Here is a 22,031-nt window from a genome sequence, read left to right as displayed (position 1 = left end):
GTATTTTGCCTACAGCTGGCTTAACTTCTAGTTGGGGTATATTTCACGGAACTCCACGGAACTTTCAGGTTGGCCTTCCAATAACCGAAGAGTGTTTGAGAAACAATAATGGAGTACATATAGCAAGATGTCTACGGGTAGCAGGGTGAAGCAACTGTTTGCTAAGTTGTTTCATTTTGTATTCATTTTTGACAACAGATTCAGTTCCATGGTATTTAGTTCTGCAGATTTTTTCTTCTTATAGATTTTCAGCATGATTTATCTGATATATACTACACATGCCAGTCATACAGATAATCCACATAGAACCTATGGTGCTGATTTGCTGGTGTACAAAGGGGGAAATGAGCACATGGAGATTTTGGGATCGCAACAGCAGGGGTGAGAAATTTGAAATCGCCCCTTGCAGGGAGTGAATGACCAATTAATCAAACCATATCTCCAGGGTTGCTTAAAATCTGCTAAGCAATCTCTTTTCAAAACTACATAGGCGTCACATGCAGGCAAGCCCGAGGATGACATTAAAAATGTGTTGCGTTTCTGACATGTAACACAAGAGAAACCATGGATTTTGAAGTTCTGACTTATGTATTACTGACAGGAAAGAGATGGGCTGGGTAGAAAGAAAGTGGGTGTCTGATAAGTCAGTCACTTTGCCTCCAGCTCCAAATGGATATTTCATCCCTATTCGCGAGAGAAGAGAGACGGAACATAACCTGCTGGTAACCTGGCTGTAACTCCTTTGGAATCAATTATAGCCAACGAGGTCAGCAGAGCTAAGTTCACTCACACCAAATGAGCACCGGGCCCTTAGTGTGTGATCGAGTGGGAATGAACATGTCGGCCTGTGATTAATGGCACTGATGTTTTGCAGCCTGGAAACTGGAACAGAGGAAAAGGTGCGGACCGAGGTTTTGCTCTGGCCAGGGATATGTGGGAAGATTCCTGATAATGAGGATCACAATTGATGCCATTGAGCCTCAAAAGTTATACAGCACTTAGGAGATTTCAGCACTCATTAAAATGTATTCCTGTCACTCTGCTGTAGGTAGCTGAGAAAATTAGAAGAGTAGCTGCATTTGCATCTGGCAGGGGTGTGTGTGTGTGTGCGTGCGCTTAATGAACACAAGAAATAATTGTGTGCCTGGATCTATGACCGTGATTCTGACCAGCTTAATTGCTACAACTTCCTCGGCATTTGCTTTGCTTTCTGCAGCTCCTGCAGTTCTTTAAAAGGCTTCCGTCACTCCGTCAAGAAACCCACAGCCAGATTGTTAAGATATTCAGAAGCTGCAGAGACAGTCTGAGCCATCTGGAATGATTTCTACGAGTCAGCAACTTGCCTTACGGTAGCAGTTCTGTGCCCCATTCCATCTCCCCCTCTCCCCATGTGGAGGTGAGCAAGACCAGATTTCTTTTTCTTCCGCACAGTATCACCAACGCCTATTAGCTACACAGACACACACAAAAGTGGCCTTGCAATTTAAATGGTAACGAGAAAATGCAGCATAAATATTTGAAATGCTTATTTCCTCCCTGGATTCCCTTGGATACAAAGAAAATGAAAAGGCAGGCTGGAGACAGATGTGTGCTGTCTAATGCTCTCTGTGCTTATTTTTCACAGGAGCGAGGACATTACTGGGGAAGGGGTTTAAAAAAAAGACTTGACTGCACTTACACTATCTTTGTGGCACCTCACTCATCACACTACCTTGTTCATAGAACAAAAGTCGTCACAAGATCAAAGGATGAGGTCTGCAAAGAATATAAATCTGGACAAGGCACTGTTCATTGAACCTTCTAAGGCTGCTTCTAATAAGTCAGACCATTAGTCCACATGCCTGCATTTGTCTGTTCCACCTGTGTGACAGAAGAAGTTTTTCAACTAGAAAATGATTGGTGCAGATGAACACTGAACAAGACAAGATGCAGAGCAAACGTCCCTTTCTAAGAAAACTCCCAGCACATTTGGAGCCAGCTCAAAAGGGATGGTCATATGCCTGCTGCTACCCATCTTGCCATCTTGCCCTCTCCTCTTCTGCCATGCAGCTTATGTTTCCAAAGGAAGTGAGGGGCCACGGGGGCATTGGTTCATTAAAACAATGTTAGAATCGAAACAATTTACTCTTATATTTCTCAAGTATGACTTGAGGCCAGGGTTGTTGAAAATTGTATGTAGAGCTGCCAATGTCCTGTAGGGCAGGGGCAAACACTGGCAGGGGCTCATGGGAATTGTAGTCCATGAACATCTGGAGGACCACAGGTTGACTACCCCTGCTGTAGGGAATGGATATCTCTCAGAATTGCAGCAGATCTCCAGACTACAGAGATTTGTTCCCCAGAAGGGAAAAGGCTTCTTGGAAGATTAGACTTTACAGTATTACACTCTACTAAGGTTCCTCCCTCCCCAAATCCAGGCCCTTTCATCTTTACCTCCAAATCTCTAAAAAAAATTCCCTATTCAACACTGGCAGCCCTGAAAGGAAGAGTCATCTCTCTGTGTGTATATATCTTGCAAGCATCCCTTTCCCAAACTTGCTGAGCAATTCTGAGTGTTCAATTATGCACAGGGCCATTCACTAGTATCTGGAGATTTCCTGGGATTACAATTTGGCCTATAATGCATGTACTGGTTTGCTCTGGAGTCAATTCATTGACCCTTTTAAACTGTCCTTTTTAAAAACATTTTTCAAACATTCCCATTTATGCATGTGCTAAGATGCTGTGTTGTTGTTTTTGAGCAATTATGGATTCTAAACTTAAATGGAATGCAAAATGGACACATTCATGCATACATATACATATGCATGTCTATTTCTGTCCCTGCCCATTCCTCTTCTTTCCAAAATCTTACGTATTATCTTTCTAAAGAGATGGGGAGCCAACTACTACAAATTATGATATTTGAAACAGCAAAGGAGAATTCTAAGCAGGTCTACTCAGAATTGCCCCCATATTATTCAATGGGGCTTATTTGCCAGGAAAGTGTTTTTAAGATTGCAACCAAAATAGGTTCCAGTTGGAGTCAATCTTTCCTATTACAATTAAACAAAAACAAAACAAAACACCACCCCTATGCCCCATTTTTATTCTACATGACTACTTGTTGGTATTAATGAAAGTTAATAGTTGAACAGCTTTCCAAATTTTAATCTGGGTGAGAAAACCAGGCCAAAAATGAAGCAAATTCTGAGCATGTATCTGTGGCAACTGCTTACATGCAAATGCACTCAAAATATTGCTTGCTTTAAATGGTGAACAAACCATCAATATGAGTTATTGGGTGATTCACTAGAATAAGGATGGGCACTGCAAGCAGAATATGAGGTCTGTAGCAACATTATTTACTAAGAGAAAAGCACACTTCAAAGTCTAATTCTCGGTGGCTGTTTGTTTTTAGACATGGTTAAAAAGAATGATTGATGAGGGGATTAAAAAGAAAGATCAGCAAGAGCTGGATTATGATTGCATCATAATATTTTTGAAACGAGGTGATAATGATAACAATTTGAGGAACAAGTCCTCCCTTTAGTATTATTTATTCATACTAGTAATCAAGCTCGCTGTATGTAAAATACAGTGGGCGCTAGGCATGGGAGCCCCCAGCAGTCGCGCAGAGCGCAGCTGCCGGGGGCTCCCTTGGTCGGCGGCCTGACGCAGCGAGAGGCATGAAGCGCCTCTCGCTGCGTCAGGCCGTCGGGCAGGGAGCCCCCGGCAGCCGCGCTCCGTGCGACTGCCGGGGGCTCCCTTGGGCAGCGGCCTGACGCGTCAGGTCACCAGCAAAGGAGCAACTGCGAGCCGCGGTGCGCACAGCTCGCAGTTGCTCCGGTGGGGACTCGGAGGGACCAATTGGAGGGACCAATTGGTCCCTCCAGTAGTCTGTCCAGAGGAAGGGGCCAATCGGCACCCTTCCTCATCATGGACACATCCCGCCTCCCTAGCCCTTATCCTTTTATTTAGTCCGCGGTGCCGCGGGCTGTGTTAAGATATGCTACCATCCAACCAAATATTGGTTTCTGTCAGTAAAAGTCAGTAAAAAGATGTACAAAGCTAATTTCAGGGTATTACTACTACTACTACTACTACTACTACTACTACTACTATTGGCTGCCTCTCTCCCCTTGGGCTTGGGTTGGCTTACAACACACCGTTAAAACATAGTTAAAAACTGGTGCATCACCCATCCATATTTTCATAGTTTGACTTTTGTTCTTAGTTGTTTGGACCCTATGGTGGAGAGGTCCTTCAGTGTGGTGAGTAGTCAAATGATGGTGAATTTTCAAGAGGTAAAGATGGGCCCATAGTTGTTATGTTTTGACTCACTGGGACCAGTCCCATCATCAGACACCAGGTGACTTGTTACCATGTGACTTGCATAACTCACCCAGCCAACACACAAAATCCAATGAATGACTGTGGGCCAATCACACATTGTCAGCATAACTTACCTCACAGAATTGTAGCGAGGGTCAAATGGAAGAGAGGAGACAGATGTAAGCTGTGTTGGGTTCTCGTGGGAAAAGGTGGGTATAAATGAAGGGGTGGTAGATAAAAGGTAGGCTTCTTGGTGGGACGGAAGGAGAAAAAGATGTGTGGAAAGTTGAGGATATAGGGGATTGCAAGGAGAATGGAAAGTTGAAATAGTATGGAGGAAAGTGAGGTGGAGCCCCGCAAGTCCTTATAGATTCCCTACTGTGCAGATGAGCCTGGCCTGGCAGCTGGCACTATACAGAATTTCCCCGGGGCTTCACGGTCAGACTGCACTTACCAGGCAGGGAGGGGAAGCAAAAGAAAGGGTAGAAAAAGGTAAATTGGCTGGTGGGTGAAATAGAGAGAAGGAACAGAAAAGGAATTTCAGGAAAGGGAAAGAGGAGAGAGTGGAGAAAGGAAAGTGAGATGCCTCCCAAGTCATTGTAGGTCCCCCACTTTTGTTTCTCTAATGGTAACTCTGTACCACAGATTCAGTTTAAATGTGTTTTCTTTTCCCTACAGAGCCATACTTGAACAAAATTTGATCTTGAACAAAATTTATCCTTACCAGGCTCCCTCTCTGCAATTTGGGATGCTACTTGTCTGATGTTCCAGAACATGGGAAAGGAGCATGCTCACAAGACAGTGATTGTAAATAGATAAGAGGCAGGACAAGCTTATTTGTGTCATTCCTGCTGTATGTATGTTGACTGAATGTGCATATAGATTGTGCATAGTGAGCTTCAGTAGCAAATAACTAGATATGCCAATCCCAGGTAGGACCCAAGAAATACAGATCATCTCCAGACTCAGTTCCCCTGAATAAAATAGCTGCTTTGGGGGGTGGACTTCATACCCTAAATCCCACCCATTCCTAGTTTCACCCCCAAAGTCTCCAGGTATTTCCCAACCCATAGCTGGCAACCTTACAAACAATATTTTTGCTAGGCTTTTTGAATGTCTACATACCAGTCATGTAGTAGAACATTTATCATGGTTGCATGTGAAAGCATGCACAGAGGTTGCAAGGTATTATGGAATCCCTGGGTAATGATAGTTCACTAGTGTCAAGTTTCCAGACAAAATCTGGGAGTGTCAGTTCAGGTATAAGCTACATATCCAGCACCACCACTAGCTGTTGCCTCCACTGTAGTTTTAAGCTCCATGCTCAGCTAAACACAAACAGATGCCTAGTCAGGCTTCTGCAAGCACTCACAGAGGCCAGAACGGCATTGAGCTGCTAACCTAGCTGAGCGCCATCTCTCCAGTTACATGAATCATTGCTTGTCATACCATTGTTAATCAGCTGTTGCTTCTGTCACCAGCTGAGCACCCAGAGACTGAGTACTTGTATCTGGTTCAGGTTGGGAGCTGGGCTCCTGGGCCAGTTCTGAGTCTGCTGGTGGTTCCGGTGCTGATTCTGGCAGAACTCTCCATATTGCTTCTTCCTCAGACTCTGATGAGGTTGCAACTGGCAGGGACCTGGCAACTAGCTTAACTCTAGAGGTTGATTGCCAAGCACAAACTGGGAGGGGATAGTATAGAAGTCGTATAATAAATAAAATATTCCCACAGCTTCTGCTCTGAAACAGGACATTAAACTGTCTTTTATTTCATACTAGCTTCAAAGCCCATTCTTAAGAATGGGCCCTGAAAGGGTCCCCTCCCCTGGCTCCTGTCCAGGCAGCTTAAGGTGGCTTTGGGCCACAGCTTGCTGCCAGATCAAGTGGGGTGGGGGCTGGGCAGCTCGTTAGCAGGGCCAAGACAGAGCTCCTTACCAGGCTGGGAGGCCCTCATTAGCTAGCCCTTCACCACGACCCTTTTCCCAGGGCCCTCTCACCTGCTGCTGGCTCCATGCACTGAGGCGTCTGAGAGCAAAAAGGCTAGAGTCCAGGGCCCGAGGGCGGGAGCCGCAGGTGAAGGGCCAATCAGGGCAAAGCTGGCTGCACCCTGATTGGCCCTATTCCAACTTGGACAGCCAGACACGTCCCACCCCCTAGGCTCTTTCAAAAATATACAGAGGAACAACACTGGATAAGGATTGTACTGTTCACGTTTCTTGAAATCACTGATATACAACCTATGACCTATCAACTTTAAAATCTATGACCTATAAACTTTCTCCTGGCAATGTGCTTTTAACATTCAAAACCAGGGAGGTACCTTTCAGGCAACAGAACACAGTTGGGTCAGGCCTGGAGCAGATTTGCCTCTACAGTGAGGAAGAATAACATGACTAGTTGGAAGGAACAGAATTGGACAACTGATATTTTAAACCCAAGTAGCCATGGATATGAATAAATACCTTCAACATGGACGTTGAAGTCATGCCTTGTTTCCCCCAAAGCGTTCTTGGCTATACAGGTGTATCTCCCTCCATCAGCAGCAGTGACTTTCTCTACAATTAGTATCTTCCCATAGTTGTCTATAACTCCTCGTTCTACTCTGTTCCAGGTTAGATGTGGTGTTGGGCTGTGAAAGGAACATAAAAAATAGATTTAAAATATTAGACTGTCACACACATCCCCCCTGCTATAGAATAGCCAGGGAATTGAGACATTTATCTTTGTTATATCACATTCTTGAGTTGCCCCATAAATCACCTCTCTGCATAGCTATTTTACTGCTAAACCATCAAACTGCAGACCTGCGTGGCTTGATCCTGGTACTGCTTCTTTATTAAAGAGGAAATCATATTTCCAGCTAAGGCTGCAAATGACAATTGGCTTCTTAGTCCTGCCTTTCTCTGTGCCTGATGCAATTTAAAAATCTCTTTATGCACGGCGCCAGACTCCGCGCACTGGCACTGTGCCGTTGCAGCGGGGCACAATGCCGTTTCCCATGCACACATGGGAGGGGGGCATGCTGGGTAGTGCATGTGCTCTTTACGCCGGGCCTAGGAGGCCCGGCCGAGGTAAGTACAGCGGTGCAGGCGGGGGGGTGGGGAGGGGCCGGGGGAGTGGGGGGGCAGGGGGTCGCGGTGTCCCTTAAGGGACACCGCAGGCCGAGGCTGGGCAGCTTGACAAGCGCAGAACTGCCGATTATGCACAGCGCTGCGCCTCTGCAGCCCGGCTTACCTTGGAAGCTCCGGAAGATCCCACATTCAGGTCTTCCAGAGCCCGGTGCCGGGAGGTTCCTGCACTCACGGCAGCAGCTTGCGTTCTCGGTGATTTTAACCGAAGCGTTGATGCCGCCAGTGTGGGCCTTATGGCTCATGCATAATGGGCCTAAGTGAGCAAAGTTTGGGCTTAGAGTGCTTTCACACAGGCTGAACAATGCAGTTTAGATCTACTTCAGTGGCCATTTGCAAGTGGATTTTGCCATTTCACACGGTAAAATGCAGATGTGAAATGCATTGGAAGTGGATTGAAAGTGTGTGTGGAAACGCTCTTAGGCCTACCCTGTCTTGAGTTTCTCGCCACTATAGCAGCGGCCAGCAGGAGCAAAATAATCCAAAAAAAATCAACACTGGGTGAAAGTGATATCAGACTTCTCTAGGTATCACCAGAAACTCTAGTGACATAGTGCCATTTCTGGGTTTTCCCTGGAAGTGACATCTACCTCCCCAGTTTCCAGCAAGTTGAGATTTGTTAGATTGCTGTTCCTGTTGTATTGTACTGTCTGCCAGGTATGACATTATTTCTAAGCTTGGCCTAGATATCCTTTCATGGCTGCTAGATTCAATAAATTGAAGGGCACCTACAAATGTGTAAAAATAGATAGGAATCATGTGACACCTTTTTGAACATGTTGTAGGTGACCTTTTGCCAATGGCAAATTAAGAAATGGATTAGAGTGCCACAAAAACATTATGGCATTGTACAGAGAGGCCCAGAACTGGATTCTTCCCACACTATAAGGTCCTTGCAGCCATAAACAGGGTTAAAGATTTGACTCAGTTGACAGCAAGAAGTTCTGTGCCTGCCCAGGCAGAGTGAATTCTCCAGGCAACTGAATATAAAAGAGACTTTGTGTTTTGTGGAATTAATGGGGCACTCTTATAACAAGAAAGACAGAAGTTCAGGGCAGGCTGCTAACTTAAAATTCCCAGCTGGCTTTCCTGATGCCAGCACAGTCCATGGCACAAATAGATCAGAGTCATGTCTGTTTACTCTTGTGTCCATCTGTTGAGATGGCAACATGCCACAAGATTTTTGTGGCTGGGAAGAATTGATGCCATCAAAATGAATGCACTGCCAAAATGTTACCTATCCATATAGAAGAGTATTGAAAGAGTGATAAAGACAGATTAAACACATTTACTTGGAATAGCAAGAAACCAACAACAAGCTTAAAAATATTGTAAGAACAGAAAAAGAAGAGGAGGGTTAGCACTTCAAAATATAAAATTATATTACCAAGTGGCAGGCCTGGTTTGGATTGCAGATTGGATTAAAAATCCAGGACAAAAATGAGTAAAACTTGAACCAGCAGACCTAGATGAAGGTTTACACAATTATTCACGGATTAAGAAATCAATTAAAAGGATCAGGACAGAAGAAAGGAATAGTATAATCAGTGTCAGACTTTTGAGAATATGGTTTACACAGCAGAAAGTATTGAGCCCTCCAGAATCTTTGCTCATGTCCCCGGTAGAAACTTATCATGAAGAGAGCACGAGAAATAAAAGTGGTCTTTTAATGTAGTGCATGTTCTGGGGGGAATCAAGTCCTGGCAGGATATTACAGATAAAGACATCAACATCCAATGGCTGCTTTATTATATTATATTATATTATATTATATTATATTATATTATATTATATTATATTATATTATATTATATTATATTATATTATATTACATTACATTACATTACATTACATTACATTACATTACATTACATAATGATTTACATAATTAATTACATAATTAATTACATAACGATTATTAACATGGAACATAGAGCTCTGACGTGACTGAGTTTGAACTGATTTTGAGTTTGAGCTGATTATAAAACAAAAAGACCGTCTTTAGGACGTTTGAGCCCCCATAACTTCCCTCTGCTGGTTGATTGATTAATAGAAGCATTACTTGAGTTAGAAACAAACAAACAAAAAAGAACAAGTAAAAATGTATGACCAAAAGAGTACAGGAACAAGAGTCAGGCTAGATTAGATTTTTAACTGTATGTTTTAAATATTGTTACCCACCCTGAGTTATGTGGAAGGGCAGGATATAATTAAAAATCTATTATGTGTTATTATATTATATTATTACTAGTAAAATAAGCCCATTGTATAAAGGATACAATGGGCGCTAGGAGGTGGGGGCCAGAGCAAGGGACGGAAGGCGACCTTTAAAAGGAGGCGGGCGGCGGCTCCTCGACGGCTCCTCAGTGGGTTGGTCTCCTCGGCGTGCTCGGCTGCGGCGGCTCGTCAGCGGCAGCTCCACGGTTCTTGAAAGCCGCTCGTCGTCGTGGCTCCTTCTCGGCGGGGCGTGGCGCTGGGAGGCGAGTTAATGCCGCGGCAGAGCGAGTCCTCGGCGTCGCGGCAAAGGTCCCTCCGCCAATCGCGGGCCGGCCACGGCCGTTCGCTGGGCGGGCAGCGCCGGCGATCGCGGCGCCGCTTCCTCGAGTAATGGAGGCTCTTCCGGTGGGCCGAATCACGTCACCGGCGTCGATGGCGTTGGCGCTGTTTCCGGTGCAGGTCAGCTGGGTTGTTTATTTCTGGCAGGGGCTTTCTTTATTTTATTTTATTTTGATTTTAGTATTTCCTTTGTTAACTGGCAGGGGCTTCCTTTATTTCTGTGGCAGCGGCCTGACGCGGCGAGAGGCGCTTTGCGCCTCTCGCCGCGTCAGGCCGCCGGGCAGGGAATCCCCAGCAGGCGCGCTCCGCGCGTTTGCTGGGGGTTCCCTCGGGCGACAGGCTGACGTGTCAGGGCGGGAGCCACTGGCAGGGGCTTCCTTTATTTTATTTTTTTTCCTTTGTAAACTGGCAGGGGCTTCCTTTATTTCTGTGGCAGCGGCCTGATGCGGCGAGAGGCGCTTTGCGCCTCTCACCGCGTCAGGCCGCCGGGCAGGGAATCCCCAGCAGGCGCGCTCCGCGCGTTTGCTGGGGGTTCCCTCGGGCGACAGGCTGACGTGTCAGGGCGGGAGCCACTGGCAGGGGCTTCCTTTATTTTATTTTTTTTCCTTTGTAAACTGGCAGGGGCTTCCTTTATTTCTGTGGCAGCGGCCTGATGCGGCGAGAGGCGCTTTGCGCCTCTCACCGCGTCAGGCCGCCGGGCAGGGAATCCCCAGCAGCCGCGCTCCGCGCGACTGCTGGGGGTTCCCTCGGGCGACAGGCTGACGTGTCAGGGCGGGAGCCACTGGCAGGGGCTTCCTTTATTTTATTTTTTTTCCTTTGTAAACTGGCAGGGGCTTCCTTTATTTCTGTGGCAGCGGCCTGATGCGGCGAGAGGCGCTTTGCGCCTCTCACCGCGTCAGGCCGCCGGGCAGGGAATCCCCAGCAGCCGCGCTCCGCGCGACTGCTGGGGGTTCCCTCGGGCGACAGGCTGACGCGGCGAGAGGCGCTTTGCGCCTCTCGCGGCGTCAGGATGGGAGCCACTGGCAGGGGCTTCCTGTATTTTATTTCATTTTTATTTTATTTCCTTTGTTAACTGGCAGGGGTTTCCTTTATTTCTGTGGCAGCGGCCTGACGCGGCGAGAGGCGCTTCGCGCCTCTCGCCGTGTCAGGGCGGGAGCAACTGGCAGGGGCTTCCTCATGCGGCGGGCTGGCGCAGCGAGAGGCGCTTTGCGCCTCTCGCCGCATCAGGCTGGGAGCAACTGCGAGCCGCGCTGCGCGCGGCTCGCAGTTGCTGGGAATCAGAGGGACCAATCGGCAGGCGCTTCGCGCCTGCCAATTGGTCCCTCTGATTGTCTGTCATGAGGAAGGGTCCAATCCGGACCCTTCCTCATCCCGGACACATCCCGCCCCAGGAGGGCTTACTGCTTTATTTAGTCCGTGGCGCCCGCGGCGCCACGGGCGGTGTACAGATATTATAACAATATATTGGAAGTAAATGAATGGGAAACTCAGAACATATTAAACTTTATGCACACTTCACTGCCTAATAAACTGCCAAACATTTTGGAAGAGATATTCAAATATATGGTGAGAGCAGCTAGAATTATCTACACAGCAAAATGGAACTAATACATGTCCATGCTTAGAAGAAAGGGAAAATAAACTTGCAGACTATGCAACAATGATCAAATGAGAAACAGTTTAGAAATTGTACATAAATGTATTGCAATGGAGAATCTGAATTCGAACGAGTTTTGAATATATATATGTATGGAAGTGGATTTTAGTGGAAAGACCTTTTATTTTCTTACTAGAAAGCAAGCCTGCTGTATGCGATATTATTTATTTATTTATGTATTTTTATACGCCTTTTCAAAAAGTACAGTTATAATAGATTTCCTTTGTCTGCGATGCCAGCCCCTTTGCCAGCCCTGAAGCTTCCTGCCCACCTTCTGCCCGACTTTGGGCTTTGGGGCTGGCAAAGGAGCAGCCCTGCCGCGTCTGCGACACAGCGGGGCTGTCCCTTCTCTGGCCCCAAAGCTTCCTTCCTGCCCACCTCCCAGCCAAGGCTCACAGGGCAGGCTAGGCCGACCGGCTGGCTGCCTACCTACCATGTTGGCGGCCAGGGGGTGTGCCAGTTTGGGGCCAAGGGGCCAATCGGCAGCCGTACTATGTTTGGCTGCCAATTGGCCCCTTGGCACCGTACTGACAAGTGGAGGGCCCAATCGGCAGGTGTGAAGCACTCTGTTTGTCAATCAATGGCCACCCTTCCCCATCGCAGACCAAGTCCACCCCAACCCCCCTTATTGCTTTATTTATACCGCTCTCACGGAGCCGTTAAAGATTATGATATTATTTATTTATCTATTATTACATTTTATATGCCTTTCCAAAAGGCTCAGTTTTAATAGATTTTCCTTTGTATTTTGATAAATTAAAAATTAGAGCGAGTATGTAGTAATGGCAAAATATATACTTTTGAATACGTAGTAATTATTAAACTAATAGTGATACAAAATAGTCATGGAATGTTATATTTTAAACGTTGTATACAAAAGTACCCCAACAGAAGTAAGGACCACTGTATTGTATAGATAATATCTTGAAATTATAATGAAGTGTATGTTGGGGATAGATATTTTCATTTTGTACACTCTGTAATATATAAGTATCCTTTATGTATATCTATATATAGATTTGATTCCCCACAAAAGGAAGTCTAGAAATTAGATTATGTTGACCTCTATAGTGCAAATTGGATGCTCTCTAAGAAATTAGAGGACACTGGGAACCCTGCTGAGAGACCTCAACTAGAGGAGCTCAGAGGACTACAGGGAACCTAATTAGGTATTGAATTGGACGTAGAGGTAATTGTACTCTATTGCCAGAAGAAGTTAATGGGAGTTATTAGTGGGTATGGGAAAGTTTAGAAAGATAGTTATTAGGTGCAAAGGACCAAGGGAAATGAGAAGACCTGTATGATTAGCTTAGGAAATATAGGGTAGCCGATAATAGAAGAAGAGTACTTCAACACAAAAGGGTGGATTAGATAAGGAACAGTGCTAGTAGGTGATAAAAGGAGAAAGATAAGACCACAGTAGTCAGTGATAAAGATGGCTGATGAAGAGAGTAACTTGAAATCTAATAGGAGTGAGGTGATGGCAAGGGATCCAGATGCTCCAGGGGTTCAGAAGATATGGCAATAGGAGAAGGTTTGACAAAAGGAATGCAAGATGTGGACAGGCTTGTATTCCAAAAAATGCAGGTGGAGAGGTTAAAAGTTATAACCTGTCTCCAACATTGATACTGTGCAATCAACAATATCTCAACTCTGCAAACATATTTTGCAGAGCATGAGGTTGATCTAGCATAGATAACCAAGACTTCGGTGAGTCAAAGCACAACTGTCACCCTGAAAGAACTTCCACCTCTGGATTCTCAGTCCTCCATCAATCCCAGAATTTGGGTTGAAGGGTAACTATCTGGGTCTGGAAGGCTTTCTCCTTTAGAGCGCTCCCTGAACCAGCAATCCCAGGAATTGAGTGTGTGAACCTGGGGTGGGATTCGGTCAAGAGCTTGGCCATTTGGCTGGTATATCATCCATGCAGTCCACTGGCAGATATCCTGTCAAGCCTGCTAGAGGCAGTGGCTGCCTGGGTGCTGCAGTGCCCAAGGCTTAAATTATTGATTGATTGCTTATGCTTCTATACTGCCCTCCCCCGAAGCTCCGGATGGTTTACCTAAAACATAGGTATATTCATAGTGTATATTCATTGTATAAATCATAATATAACATCAAAATAACCTTGCGGGTGGCAAAGCTTAGCCCACACTCCTGGTCACCCTTAAGTGATGCATGGGTAGTCCTGGTGGAGGGAAGCCTACTCAACCTCCTCCTTACCATTTTCCAACCTCTGTTTGGTAGAGACTAAGGCAGCAGCTTGGGAAGGGGAAAAGGCGAATGCAACAGCTCCTCCTCCTTTTCCCAGCCACCCTCACTGCTGCTTGCCTGCCTTCTATGGTCATCAACTTCCAAGTGGGGCCTGGAGATCTCCTGATCTTCAGTCTACAAAGGTCATTTCCCCTGGAGTAAATGGCTGCTTTGGAGGGTAGATTCTGCTGAGGTCCCCTTCCTCCCCAAGCCCTGTTCTCCTTAGGCTCTACCATCACAATCTCCAGGTATTTCCTCATCCAAAGACAAGGATAAAGAAGAAACAGGACATTTCCCTTTTCCTTCTGGTACCACTACTTTCTCAAATTTATTCTATGGAAAGTGAGAGTAGTGGCTGAAAAAGGAAGAAAAGGCCAGTGGTTCCTTCTGGCCACTGGCTGCTGGCCACTTCCTCCTTCTGGCCACTGTCAACTTATTGCCTTCCCAGATTCTTGTCTTGCTTGTACTGGGTTCTCCCACTAGCCACCCACTTCCCTGTTCATTTACCCCATTTGCCTGTCATCTGTCCTTTCCCACCCAGCTTCTTCTTTGCCCTTGCCTCACCAGCACTAGTGACTACCTTCATTCCCACCCACAATGGTCATGTTCCTTTACACTGCTTGCACTTGCACAGTTTTTCTCTGGTTTGAGGGTTCTGGTGACTCCCCTTCACACATGATATTTCTGAAAACGTAGGCATTAACTCTGGTTTTTAGGAAATAATCCTAGCTTGTGGCTGGTCTCACTGTAGAAGTTCTTGGATTCACTCTTTGTGGGCCAGGTTCAGAATTAGATATATAATGTTCCCATAGGCAATTGGTCTGATTGACTTAGGAGGCAATTTCTATCATTTCACAGTGCAGTTCATTTTTTAAAAAATGCTGAAACTCCAGGTAGACCTTATTATGGATATGCCCCTAAAGCATTACAAGGGCTTCCAGACCAATTTTTCATTTTTGGGGGGCAGAGCACCCAGCAAAGAACCCAGCAAGAGTCTTAACCTATATCAAAAAGCGAGTGAGTGAGGCATACTATTTTGTTCACCTGTAGGTGGCTCTCTATCTCTCACCTTCCTTCAGGGCCTATGTTTGCAGAAGGACTTCAATACCTGGGAGCATTTTCAAACTAGAAATGGGAGATTGCCCCAAAGACGTAACAGGCTGGGAAAGGTGCTCTTGACAAGGGCAGTGGAATACACACTTCCTCAATTCAACTTCTTTTCCTTGGTAGCCATTTGATTATGCTGACCTTTTATCTAGGCATTGCCCATAGGCTAGGAAAATGGCCTCTCAATCACTGCGGGTAATTGGTGCCCAAATCTGTGGCTCTGTTCACAAACTAACTACTGGACCCTATCTGAAGTGATAATGCAGCCCCTGACCATTTTCAACGTGAACTATCAAGAGAGCTTTCTGCCTGTTGAATAATTGTGGAAAATGGATCCAAAGCCAATGTACATATCAGTTCACGTGCTCAGTCTCCCAAGTAAAATCCAGCAACATTCTGTGAAATCTGAACCTCCACACAGTTTAGGCCCAAAATGAGAGCACCACTGCACCAATCCTTGGATGTGGAAAAGAGATGCCACATGAGTGTGTGCTTGCTTTCTCCTCTACTCACTCCCACAAATATAAGGCAAACCAGCCATTTTAAACTTTTCAAGACAGAACAGTATACATTCAGGATTGCCTTGAGGCTCAGAAGTCACCTAACCAAGGTCTTTGTCAAAGTTTTTCCTCCTGGTAATGCTGCAAGGTTGTTTTGCTTTTGGAAATTTTTACAGCTCTATAACATATTTCCCTAATACTTAATACACACACACGCAAAACAGTATTTTCCCAGGAATCAGCTTCTACACTTGCAATACCTAACACATACATGTTGTTTGGCATATGCAAATTCTGTGCATTTAAGTGAAGATTATAGTGCAGGGATACTCACAGTCCTTCAGCAATGCATTCCAGCAAAAGATCATTTCCTTTGATAACAATCACATCGGAACTGCGGCCAGAAGACTCAGGAGGAATAAGCAATCTTGGTTTTCGTTCCTTGATTAAATTGGCTGAAAAATGAGGGGAGAGTAATTTCACACTTTTTGATATACAATAAATTCAACCCGGATGTTTTCAGTCACATGCTACAGAATCTAAGTGAGCATCCATTCATGTATGCTTTATATGTTGGTATAGGAGTGTCAATACAGAGCCTGTGAGACCCAGATCTCAGTTTCCACACTGACATAGAAACCTGGTGGGTGAACTTGTGCCTGGGCCAATTGCACACGTAGCCTGACCTATCTCATAGGGATATCGTGAGGGTACAACAGAGTAGAGGAGACTGATTTAAGTGACTTTGGTCCCCAGGGGGGAGAAAGGCAAGATATAAATGAAGTAACTAAATATGTTAGAAATCAATTGTTATTACCTGCCCACTTCCTGTGACACTAGTTTTTGTCATAAGCTTGAAGTAGACATTATGATTTTAACTATGGGCCAAGACCAGTGCATTCAGGAATACAACGGGTGCAAGATTGGGGGGGGGGGTAGGATGGAAGAACTCTGTGGATGGCCTCTCCCTCCCCCCAGGACCTGGGAAGGCTGGAGGCCCCCAGGAAGGGAACTCACTGGCAGGGGCAGTTCTCATGCAGCAGGGATCTGCAGCCTCTGAGGGAAGTGGAAGGAGGAGGGGGCAGTCAGGGATGGGGGACGGAAGGTGATTGGCTGGCTGCTGGCCAGATAGGCAAGCCGGTTGGAGTAGGAGGCACTCAGGGGTGGGACAGCCACCCTGAGTGGATATTAAACACTGAGTGGCATTTAAGCCATGAGACATGCTCCTCCTCCAAGGCCTTACCAGAAATATATTATGTGGAGAGGTGGAACAGATGTGTCATGCTGGAATTCCCCTAATTCATGCTATGCAGTCATATAGAAGCTGTGGCGAATTAGTGATTCTGATTGGGTTCTCAGCTTAGGAGAAAGGAGCTCCTGCCTCTCCCTCCCCACTATTTTCCTGAGTTGAAATGGCTCCAGGGGGCATTTTTTGTTCCATTTTGGGTCTACACATATGCTGAACACTACTAACCCAGATATGAGTCACTAAACGTGATAACATCTAGTTTGAGCCACATTTAGGAGAAAGTTAACAGTATTGATGGTATTTCTGAAACAGCTGAAGGAAGTAACTTATCAGATATAGAGACATTCAATAACCATATATCAAATATTTGGTATTTGATTTATAAATTGGGTGTGAATTTTGTAGAAACATTAAGGTAGTTTCAGAGGGTGGAAGGTCTTGGTCTCCAGTAGAGGGTAGAAGTCTTGGTTTGCAGTAGAACATACCTATGGGAGCTTTGGTGCTTGAAAGCTTATACCCCCAAATTTCAGTGGTCTTTAACGTGCTACTGGATTTGAATTTAGACCCAGTAAGTAACCTTGGTTTTCCACTCCCAGAGTAAAAGCCAGATATATTGGGTGGGTATGTACCTACCCTCCAATAGGCAATACACATACCATCAGGTATCTGCAAAAACAAAATTCAGTGGCCTTACTTATAAAGCTGTTGTGGGATTAAGCCATTTGTATTCTAGCTCCATACAAATCAATAGAGCAAATTCTATACATACATTTGAATCTTTCCTTTCATTAAGGGAGCCCTTAGAGGAGGAGAACTGCCCTAGCACCAAGCCCTTCAGGGAAGCTGAGTTCATTCACACTGGGACTTTGTTCATGGCCCCATTTTAACAGTGGAGCTAAATAAAAAAGCAAGAGGGGCTATTGACAGAAAAGATGAGGAGCTGTAGTGGGCATTGGGAGACGGTGAACCAGAAGTGAGGAAGGAAGTTAGAGCAGGTAGACGAAGGAGAATGGGAGTCTTCCCCACAAGTCATGGCATGTTCTACCTGCATTTTCATCTCTCAAATGAAAGCTCTTTACAAAACCTCATCATTTGCATCTACTCTTATTTCAGCAGGTTAGATATATTTTATTCTGTTCAAATCTATGTTATCACCAATGCCAAACTGTGGCAACTCACCTGTAGTAGCACTAGGTGAACTGGAATCATTAGCATGCTTGGCTGAAATAAACAAAAATGGAAACCACATGGAAGCGTGAATGAATGATGGTATTTCTGGAACAACTTATGGAAGCAAACAAACTTAAAAAAAGAGAAGATTTTAGACCATAATGTTGCCAAACCTTTTGGAGATGAGTTTTCTCTCCCTCTCCTAAAAACAGCAGTATTACACACAAGTGGCACTTCAAGTCTTTCTGATCCCAGCTTACCTGGGGTGAAAGGCAATGCCACTGATTTAAAATAGAGCCATAGGATGAAGCCTTTCTCCCACATGGTTCTCTAGACCAGCGGTAGTCAACCTGTGGTCCTCCAGATGTCCATGGACTACAATTCCCATGAGCCCCTGCCAGTGTCTGCTCTAGACCATAATGCCATTATTCTTTCTTAAAGCAAACTCACACATAATTATTAAACATGTAATGCATGAGCATGAGCTGATGTACACACGATGTAAGTGAAAATGTCAGATTTGGATAATTGTGAATTGCATGGCCAACTCCAGAAAACCATGAGGATAGCTGCCCTCCCAAAAATAAAGAATCAGTATTACGTCCCCATGTCAATTGTTTCTCCTTGGCTATGCTCATGTACAGAAGAACATGTTGGTGTGATCCAGCTGTAAAAATCCTAGCTAGAAAAGGTGCAATTGCCATTATGTAAACAGGTGACAGTTGTATGTGTGGACATTCCAGTTGTCACAAACATTTTGCTGTCTGAATGCTACATTGTTACTACCTCTAGCTCACAAAAGCTAATGCTGTAATAAGTTTCGCTTCAGAGGGTGGCCATATTGGTCTGCAATAGAAGAACTAGATTTGAAACCACAAGCACCTTAGAGAGAAACCAGATTTTGGAAAGTATAAGCTTTTAAGAGTCAAGGCTCCCTTTGTCCCTTGGTCTGATGGAGCTTCAATTCTAGAAAGCTTATACCCAAAGATGTCATTGGTCTCTAAGGCACTACTGGACTTTAAGATGCCACAGAACTCTCTTATTTTGACTGAAGTCGACTAGGACAGCTACAAGTCTGGTACTTACACTATGGAAACAGCATGGTAATAATGATTTCAACACCTCAATATGAATATAAAATGTGTATAATATCAATTTGTTCATGGCTTGCACAAAACATTGCCGGAATTTGCAGAGGGTCATCAGGAAGATGCAGAATAGAGGCCTTGAGGCAAAGAAAAGTTGACATTTTTCTCTAATCCAGTTGCCAACCAAAGGATGCCGCTACTGTTACATTACTGCAAAATGTTCAGTGAGCTGGTCTCGTTAATTTTGACCATGTGCCGGTCTGCGAATGAGACTTCTTATTTTTCATCTAACCAATACTGGAGAATATCTGGGTATAATGCCTACAGGTGCCTCTCCTGCATTAATTCAACTTCCTTCAGAACCTCCCCTTTGCATTGAACGGCAAAAGGATCCATTTGGTGGTATCTTCTAAAAAAAATGTTGATTTCCATCAGGCATTGTGATTCTATTTTATAACCATCAAGGAGGAAAGTGCTTTGGAGAGCCAACAGCTGCAAATGCTTTTATGACTTCGGTTGAGCTTGGGTAGTGCAGATAACAGTATAAGCATTAATATATTAGCATATATTTAGTTCAGTTTTTAAAAAATCATCTTAGAGACAGATGTCACCTGCATGGATTCCCTGAGGAAGTAAAGGTTTTAGAACAGACAGGGGTCTGGGAAGGGAATAATGGGGCGGGGGGGGGGGGGGAGAAAGGGAGGAAATTGAATCCCCAGACTTACAACGTGTAACTGTCAATGTCATGGGCATTTTCTGTACAATTGTTCTCAATCTTGGAAAGGCAGCAAAACAGCAATAATCACTCCGGCTGTCATTTTCGTCCACATTTGCAAAGTAAAGATCTCCCTGAAGGCTCATGGAGACCCTTTCATCTTGTGGGATATGCTGCAAATCTAGGAAAGGGAAAAAAATTAATGATGGTATGGTAATGATCTCCCAATATGATGACACCTTGCTTTTCTGTCAAATGTCTGCTCCCAGGTAAGGAAAAGGCTCTTTGATGTTAAAAGAGTCATGAGGTCTGGAGGAACCAGCATTGTGTTCTGCAGGTACCTACAGTGTCATCCAGAAGAAAATGGCTCATACAACACAGCAAATGACTAGGCCCATAAACAGCCCAATAGATGTGAGCTGTATTCTTATAAAGCTATCCTGCTTAAATATTCTGTAGAAAGAATGTAACAGTTGCCATAAAGAATGTTTCATTTTAACTGTGTATTCTATTAAGGCAGTTCAAGCCTGCGGAACTATTAATATTGCAAGGACCTATATTATAGGCATCATGTCTGTCATGAAGCCCCTTGCTCCTGTGACACAGAACTGAGACTTATGGCTTGCATTCCATAACATAATTATATTTTCAGTATGCTGTTTTGATAGCCTAAGTGTCTGGTATATTTGCATGAACATGGGGACTGTCATAGTGGATGAGAAACATTGCCTAGCGCTAAGCACAAGGGAGCATTGCCATAAGACGACAGCACATAAGCATTCTGACTCCAAGTGAACAAGAGAGTCTTCTGGTTTTGGGAATGTGGAATCACCTAGTCTTTCTCTTCCCTTGAATTTGTCATAAGCAATCACATCTACACTTTAAATTCAATGTGCAGAAAAGCTTCTCAGTACTACTTACCAATGTTCATCCAATAAATATGTAATGGCGGGATTCCTTTGGGAGGGTTACAGTGCAAGACCATTGAATCACCATGTTCCACATCTTTAGGGCTTATCTTCTCCTTAGGGAATTTAGGAATACCTATGACCGAAAAGGCATTTAGAATTCACTAAGCACTGTGTAGATGTCTCTAAGCATTGTATTTTTCCTCTGAATTTCTCCTTATCATGTTATCCCATGGATGGTTCGTCTTAGTAGTCAGAAGATAAAAATATTCAGTTCGTGTATCAAAAATTGTACTCAGGATCTAAATACTTATTCAAGGATAACCCCACAAATGACACTAAGAATTATATTTAATTGAATATGGATTGGATTCTATATATACATTCGGCTTGAAGAGGAATGTTAATTAAGTCTTGTGTTTGAGGATGTTCTTATTTCCATGGTTCCCCTCATGTATTTATATATAATGTATTTGTACAGGGTTCTTTTGTACTGTGAAACAGTGTCTTTCAAGACACTGTTGAATTCATACCAGGGACACCTTGGAGCCTGTGTCTTTTTACTGGCAGACACATACCCACCAGTATAATAAGAACCCATAGCAGCAGAGACCTAATTAAGGAGGAACCTTTCTCAGGCATGAGGAGAAGAAAAGTATTCTTTAAGAAACATAAAAGCTCCTTGTACCACAGGATTCCACTGTTAACAAAATGAATTCACAGGATACGACTCAACCCAATACAGTTTTGTGTTCAGTTATTTATCATACAGCAGCCGTGAAATCAAATGGCGAATAACACTGGGCTGGAACGCAATGTTAAGCATGAACCGAATATGGAAAGATAAGGACATCAGCCTTAATACAAACTGCTGGCTAGTCAACACTGTTGTCTTCCCCATAACAACATCTGGATGTGGAAGCTGGACCCTGAATAAGGAAGACAGGAGGAGAATAGATGCTTTTGAATTATGGTGTTGGAGACAAATGCTGTGAATACCATGGACAGCCAAAGTTACCAACAAGATAGTTTTAGAGAGGAGCAAACCAACTATGTCATTAGAAGGGAAGATATTATGGCTAAGACTCACTTACTTTGGACATGTCATGTGATCAAACTCGCTAAAAAATCATTAATGCTCGACATGGTCAGCGGCAAAAAGAAACAAGGTCGCTAAAGGATCCGCTAACTCAACACGATCAAAGCCGACACAGGGATGACCGTGAACCAACTAAAAGAAGCAGTCAGAAACAGGGGCACATGGCAAAGACTGTCCTATAGAATCGCCGAGAGTTGTACATGACTAAATGGATAACAACATTTATCATACTGTAGTTGCATAGCAGTAATGATCCAAGACAGTGAGCAAATGTGAACCCAGGTGTCC

General features: G+C 44.4%; 1 protein-coding gene across 10 annotated transcripts in view; it reads right to left on the bottom strand.

Annotated features, from left to right (window-relative positions):
- The window catches only part of CHL1 (cell adhesion molecule L1 like), a 305,295-nt gene that overhangs the window by 72,926 nt on the left and 210,338 nt on the right, over positions 1-22,031 (bottom strand). For 9 of the 10 annotated variants that reach the window (XM_077325211.1, XM_077325215.1, XM_077325209.1 and 6 more), the window contains 5 exons: positions 20,658-20,780; positions 19,747-19,917; positions 17,943-17,984; positions 15,849-15,969; positions 6,776-6,942 (listed from right to left, as the gene is read on the bottom strand). In XM_077325211.1, coding sequence (XP_077181326.1) covers positions 6,776-6,942; positions 15,849-15,969; positions 17,943-17,984; positions 19,747-19,917; positions 20,658-20,780 — 624 coding nt within the window. The remainder of the gene's footprint in view (positions 1-6,775; positions 6,943-15,848; positions 15,970-17,942; positions 17,985-19,746; positions 19,918-20,657; positions 20,781-22,031) is intronic. The other variant, XM_077325219.1, reaches the window with a different exon arrangement.

This window comes from Paroedura picta, chromosome 3 (assembly GCF_049243985.1).
Source record: "Paroedura picta isolate Pp20150507F chromosome 3, Ppicta_v3.0, whole genome shotgun sequence".
NCBI classification, from domain to species: Eukaryota; Metazoa; Chordata; class Lepidosauria; order Squamata; family Gekkonidae; genus Paroedura; species Paroedura picta.
This window is presented reverse-complemented; position numbering and strand designations above follow the sequence as displayed.